Source organism: Octopus bimaculoides, chromosome 2 (assembly GCF_001194135.2).
Source record: "Octopus bimaculoides isolate UCB-OBI-ISO-001 chromosome 2, ASM119413v2, whole genome shotgun sequence".
NCBI lineage: Eukaryota > Metazoa > Mollusca > Cephalopoda > Octopoda > Octopodidae > Octopus > Octopus bimaculoides.
Window position 1 is genome coordinate 87,429,687 of NC_068982.1, and position 6,796 is coordinate 87,436,482.

At 32.6% G+C, this 6,796-nt stretch overlaps 1 protein-coding gene across 6 annotated transcripts in view; it reads left to right on the top strand.

Moving 5' to 3' along the window:
- Positions 1-6,796, top strand: part of LOC106875787 (dynein intermediate chain 2, ciliary) — a 90,706-nt gene that overhangs the window by 68,918 nt on the left and 14,992 nt on the right. For 5 of the 6 annotated variants that reach the window (XM_014924063.2, XM_052978414.1, XM_014924071.2 and 2 more), the window contains 3 exons: positions 85-184; positions 1,736-1,869; positions 2,721-2,772. In XM_014924063.2, coding sequence (XP_014779549.1) covers positions 85-184; positions 1,736-1,869; positions 2,721-2,772 — 286 coding nt within the window. Of the gene's footprint in view, positions 1-84; positions 185-1,735; positions 1,870-2,720; positions 2,773-4,199; positions 4,276-6,796 lie in introns of those variants that run through there. The other variant, XM_052978417.1, reaches the window with a different exon arrangement.

A 6,796-nucleotide genomic window follows, 5' to 3' on the forward strand; every position in this document is an offset into this window, starting at 1 on the left:
TATATATATATATATATATATATATATATATATATATATTGTGTGCACTTGCTAAAAGCTGTGATATATTTTCTTCTCTTTCAGAAATGCTCTGTTTACCTTTGACTTGAGCAGCTCTGTTGGTGATGTTGCATGGGCTCCTTATTCTTCGACTGTTTTTGCTGCAGTTACTGATACTGGCAAAGTAAGTTCAACAACTGTTCACTATCATGAACCAACAATCATTTAAAAAATCTTAAATCAATGCTTATGAATTATAAAATCTAGATTGGAACAATTTACTTTTAGGACAATCTATATAGCTTCATTCTTGTTCTGTTTTACTCTCAGGGTGTTGTTCTAAATAATTTGAAACAATTAGTTTCATCCTGTGACAAAAAGAAGCAGGAATTGAATATATAATTAATATAGTTATTAATTTCTACATGGACTGGGCTGTGTGTTGTGTTCTTGAGCAAGACACTTTATTTCACATTGCTCCAGTTCACTCAGCTGTAGAAATGAGTTGCAATGTCACTGATGGCAAGTTGTATTGGCCTTTGCCTTTCTCTTGGATAACATTTGTGGCATGGAGAGGGGAGGCTGATATGCATGGGCAGCTGCTGGTCTTCCATAAACAACTTTGCCTGGACTTGTGCCTTGGCAGGGAACTTTCTAGGTGCAATCCCATGGTCATTCATGACTGAAGGGGATCTTTGCCCTTTGTATTTTAGCTAAATAAACTTTCGTGTCTACATTAGTTTCTTTTGTGCACTGTTTATAAAATGGGTGTATGTAATACAGATATGTACAACTTAGAACAGTAGTGTTTATGATCAAATCTACCACAATTTGATGAGCCAACTAGGAAGCTCCAACGTAGTTGTTTTCCCAGTTAGAAATAGTTGCTAAATCTTCTTCAAATATCACCCTATTATTTTCAATGAGGAGCACATATGATAATGTAGGCGTCTAAGATACTTAATGTCTGAGAAATGGATGAGTTGGTTACGGCTAAGTCATAGGTCTGTGTGACTTAACCTGAGGTTAAACTACAATAGCCACAAATCTAAACACAAAGCAAATTAACATCTTTGAGTTACCCTGTTCCTCAAAATGGGACAGCCTCACTTTAGTGAGTCCTAATTTTTAGGTGAGCAAATATAAAGTATTTTGTTGTATCTCAGAAGGGTCAATATGCCAATAATAAGCTTACACATACACTGGTTCTATTTCACTTCTTTTATTATTATTAATCAACTAGTTAACCATGTAACCAATTAACTAATGGATTGTTTGAGTAATGTTCAGTCAATCAGCTAGGGATATCAGAGTTCTTTTGTTGACATTAACAATCTCAACAACGATGAAATAGAGAGGGCATGTCATTGGTGAGGTTGCAAATGGTGATAAAAGGACTTTGACAAACCTAGCTGTTTGATAGGACTTTGACAAACCTAGCTGATTGATTTATTGACCAAAAGATTAACCAAACAATTGATTAACTGGCTAAATGGTTAACTAGTTGACTAATAATAATAATGAAAGCAGTAAAATAGAACCAGTGTGTATAGTTATTATGGATAACACACTACATAATGACTCTCTCAATACAACAAAATCTGTTTCAACACATGGGTTCACATCTAGAATCTTGCAAACCAAATACAAAAACAACAAAAATGAAATATTCTTTCTGTATAATTGTAGTGGAGATTCAATGTTTACAAATGCATGATTTCTTTTTTAATTGTAGGTTTTTGTTTATGACTTGAGTTTGAACAAATATGACCATTTGTGTAGTCAAGTCATAGTACAGAAAAAAAGGACTAAACTAACTCATATTGCTTTCAATAATGAGGACCCTGTAATCATTGTCGGTGATGACAGGTATGTTGATAAACAATATAATGATATCTATCCTCTCAATAGAAAATTTAAGATCTGTTCTCATAAATTAAATGATCTGCCTTGAGATATAGCAAAACACTTGCAAGCTTATAAGGCAGCATCTACAAGATTGATTAACCCACTAGAAGATATAACAGCAAATTTTTGCTTTAATCATATATTGTCTTAAAAAGGAAGGACACATTGCATAATTTAGTCTGACAAAGAGGATTGCCATGCCACTGCTTTTTGATCATAGCACTATTCAACAGAGCTGACCTGAATCAAAACAATAACATATTAGCTGTTGATTTTCACTCATTATTGTATCCATTTGTGAAGGTGTGTGACCTAATGATTAGAGTGTTTGGCTCATAATTGCTAAATTGTTGATTCAATTCTTGAACCAAGTAGCATGTTGTGTCTTCAAACAACTTCAGTTCTTGTTGTTCTAATACACTTAGCCAAAAATGAGTACCAGTAGCACTTGGTAGACTTGCATTACATTTAGAGGTAAATCTTGTATTCTCAACCTAAGTATCTTGAAAATCCAGATTGGTTTTGATCTCATGTGTCTACAAGTTCAAGGCAGACATTCATTTGATCATTTTGCTTCCACACAAACTGAGTAAGATAATATATATATTAATCATTAAGACTTCATAATAATGTTAGTTATTTAGAGTTTTGATACAACTCAGTGAAAAAAATGCATAAATATTACCAATTACCTCCTTAATTTTTTATACATCTTTGTATGGATTTTTGTTTTGATTTTGTTTTGTTTTTCATATTAAAAAAAAGATTCCTCTTATTTTTTATTCTTGTTAAAGTGAGTATTCTATTTTTAGGGGTGATGTGACCTGTCTAAAGCTATCCCCAAACCTAAGAAAGCAACCAAAAGTGAGTATTAACTACTGTATATTATACATGTATTTGGTTTATATATTTTCTTCCTACTTAATGCCTTCTTAAACATATTCCTCTGCTGGTATGAGTTGAATAGCTTTTCAAATGATCCATTTTTTTTCCACAAAAACTGGGATGTCTTTTTGTTTTTTTATTTTTATATATTAAAACATAATTTGCTGTTATGTTTTAAAATGGTTTGTATCATCATATAAAGCAATGTGTATTATCAAGCCTTATGACTTCCAACTTCTTGAACATTCATCAGTTGCATCTGTTCCTTTTTCTATCTTTATGCTATTAATTTAGTTCCATTATTTGCTTCCTGACTTCAAATCCGTTTAAGGTCAGCTTTGTGTTTCATCATTGGACAGTCAAGAAAATAAAATACCAATCAAATATTGTCATCAATTCTGTTACCTACATCTCTGCAACAAAATATATAGCCGTTATAACCTGTATTAGAAATTAATATCTATTCAATTATCTTTAATCCCTTAGCACTTTTTCAACACCATGAATTTCTGTCTCTGTCTGTCTGTCTGTCTCTCCCATGTCCCTCCCTCCCCACCATTGCCTGATTGACCACCAGTTAGCTTCTGCACAGCCATATCTACCGGAGAACTACTTTCGAATATCACTACTAATTCTCTTGCATTAGTGCCAATCCACTGACATGTGAGTGACAGTGATTTCATCAAAAGCAATGTCATTACTCAAGACATCATCAAAGCTTTTGATCATGTCTGGCATACAAATCTCTAATCAAAATGTCTTGCCCATGTGTTACATCCTTCTCTCATCTCTTAAATTGGTAGCTTCCTGAACTGAACTAGTGATTGGTTAGTATCTCAACTACAAATACAATGCAATGATGGTTACTGGATTACACATCATTAACAGTCTTTAATCCGACATTTTATTGACTCACCTAGTTCTGATTCTAACATGATGATGACAATGATGACAGTTATGGAGGTAGTGGGGATGGTGATAATTGTAGTGGTGATTACAACGATGGTAATGATGTTGGATTTAAAAAATTTGCATTTTAAAGCAACAACAAAGAAAAGGAAAAAACAAAACAAAACAGAAACAAACCACTATTCCCTTCATCAACATCGTCCTTATAATCATCAGTCATCATCCTTATGTACTACTACTACTACTACTACTACTACCACCACCACCACTACTACTACTACTACTACTACTACTACTACTACTACTACTACAACCACCACCACCACCACCACGACTACTACTACTACTACTACTACTACTACTACTACTACTACTACTACTACTACTACTACTACTACATAAGTTAAGTTAACAAATTTATTGCTGGATTATTGTGTGTTTTTCAATCTGCAAGGGTTTTAAAGGAAGAAATATAGCTAAAACTCAATCTATTTCAGATATTTCATGGTTGCTGGTTCAATGTCACTAAACATTAAGAACAATGGATAAATGGCAGAATAAATAGAGCAGTGAATACCCTGTGGTATTCAGTTACAACTAGTAAACATTTTTGTTTTGATAGAAGAAAGTGTTAATTTAACCCTTTTATTACCATATTTCTGTTGAAATACATTGCCTTTGTTTCAATTAATTTTGAAGATAATGAAAAATTTAGTAAAATAAGTCATTAAAATGGCGTTTTGAACATACATTACTGTTAAATTTTGATGGAAGAAAGTTTTAATTCAGATACTTTAATCCTTTCATTACCCTACTCCTGTAGAAATATATTGCCTTTGTTTTAATTAATTTTGAAAATAATGAAGAGCATAGTGAAATAATTTTGTCATTATTAAGCTGGTGCTTAATAATGATATAAATTATGAACATAATGAACAATATAAATAATGAACATAGATTAACATAAAATTTTGATTAAAAAATTTTTATTTTGGATACATTAACCTTTTATTACCAAATTTCTGTTGAATTACAGTACCATTGTTTCAGTTTTGTTGGGAAATTTCGAAGAATTTATTAAAATAACCATCATTATTAAAATGGTGTTTGGAACATAAATTGACATAAAATTTTGGAGGAAGGTTTTAATAGATCATTTCAAAGCAAGAAGTTTCTACTGTATAAATAGGGATGGTTTTAGGTGGTTTGGCATCAAGAAGTTTTAGTTCTAAATTCAAATCTTGTCTAGGTTGAATTCATGTTTCATCCTTCTGGGTCAATAAAATAATGTATACGGCAGATACTGGGGATGATTTAATTGACCAGATCATCATTCTCTTATGGACTCTCAAGCCAACATAAAAAAAAATTAGTTTAAAACTTTGAAAACTTCATGTCTCTTCAAAGTGACTGTCATCTTTTACAGATCAGCAAAACACTCTTTGGTGCCAAGGACAAGCAGGTAGACCAAATTCACCCTGTAGACTAGTCTTTTAATTTTGCATGAACAGTTCTTTAGTATGATAGATATATCATAATAAAATTATAAGTTTTTGGACTATTAATCTCATCTTTCTTCAGAGATGAAAGATTTTTTTCAATACATTGGAAGCTACTTATTGTGATCACTTTGAGACAAAGCCATTTAGATAACAACTGACTTATTGACATTAAACAGAAAATACAACAATATTTTGAGCAAGTTTGCAACCTACACGTTTTGATAACATTAACTGTATGAAGGCATTATTCAGGATTATAATTAATGATTTTCATTGTATTTATATCTATATATATATGATAATGGTTTCATCTCTGAAGATGAGGTTAATAGTCTCATGAAAAACAATTCCTCTCAGACATTTAATTTTCTATTTGGGATATAACAGTTTATTTCAGTAGTTATAAGAACTTCTGTTTTAAGATGATAGATATCCATTTTCTTTATTGATATTCTTCCTTTCTTTCATTCCTCATTTTTGCTGTTATTTTTGTTGTTCCATTGTGACCCTCTCTCTCTCCCACTTTCTCTTCATCTTCACTGTTACAATCATTGTCATCATCACCATAACTGTTGTCTGTGTTTTCCTATGCTCCTTCTTTCTCCTCTACATCTTGTTTTTTCTTCATTTTTTTTTTGCCTCATCCCTTTTTCCTTCTCCCACTACACTCATCTCTTTCTCACCTTCCCACATGTTTCCTCTTCCTCACACTTTTCATTCCATCCCCTCTTACACTATTTACTCATTATCATCTTTCTTTCTTCATATATTTTACTCTTCTTTCCTTATTCACATTTCACTTCCTCTTCCATTTTCATTTGCTTCTACTTTCCTCTTTTCTTTATACTTATTTTATTTTTTCCTTCCCTCTCTCTCATTCTTCTTTTTTCTTTTTCTTTGCCTCCCTTTCCTTCTTTTCATGTATTTGCTTTATTTCTTGTTTCATTTCTTCATCTCCTTTTTCTCCTCTCCCTCACTTGTGTTAACTTTGCCTTCTCCTTTCCCTCTGTCTCTAACATACATACATGTTCCTTCTTTTCTCTTTCCATCTACACCTTACCCCTACTCTTATTCTTTCATCTAAACATTATCTTCCTCAGTATCAACATCATAATTTCCTTTCTTTCACCATCTTTTGATGATGACATGTCAGTGTACAGTCACTTTCAATATATTACTTTCAATAGTTTTTATGCATTCCAGTAATTAAAGCACATCTTTATATTCTTATTTTATATTTAATTATGCATTATTTCACTTTCTTCCTCTTCTATCCAATGTTGAAATGTTTTGTTTTATTTCAGGAAGTCCAGGGATATAACTTTCTCAACCTTTATATATATATATATATATATCATCATCATCATCATCATCGTTTAACGTCCGCTTTCCATGCTAGCATGGGTTGGACGATTTGACTGAGGACTGGTGAAACCGGATGGCAACACCAGGCTCCAGTCTGATTTGGCAGAGTTTCTACAGCTGGATGCCCTTCCTAACGCCAACCACTCAGAGAGTGTAGTGGGTGCTTTTACGTGTCACCCGCACGAAAACGGCCACGCTCGAAATGGTGTCTTTTATGTGCCACCCGC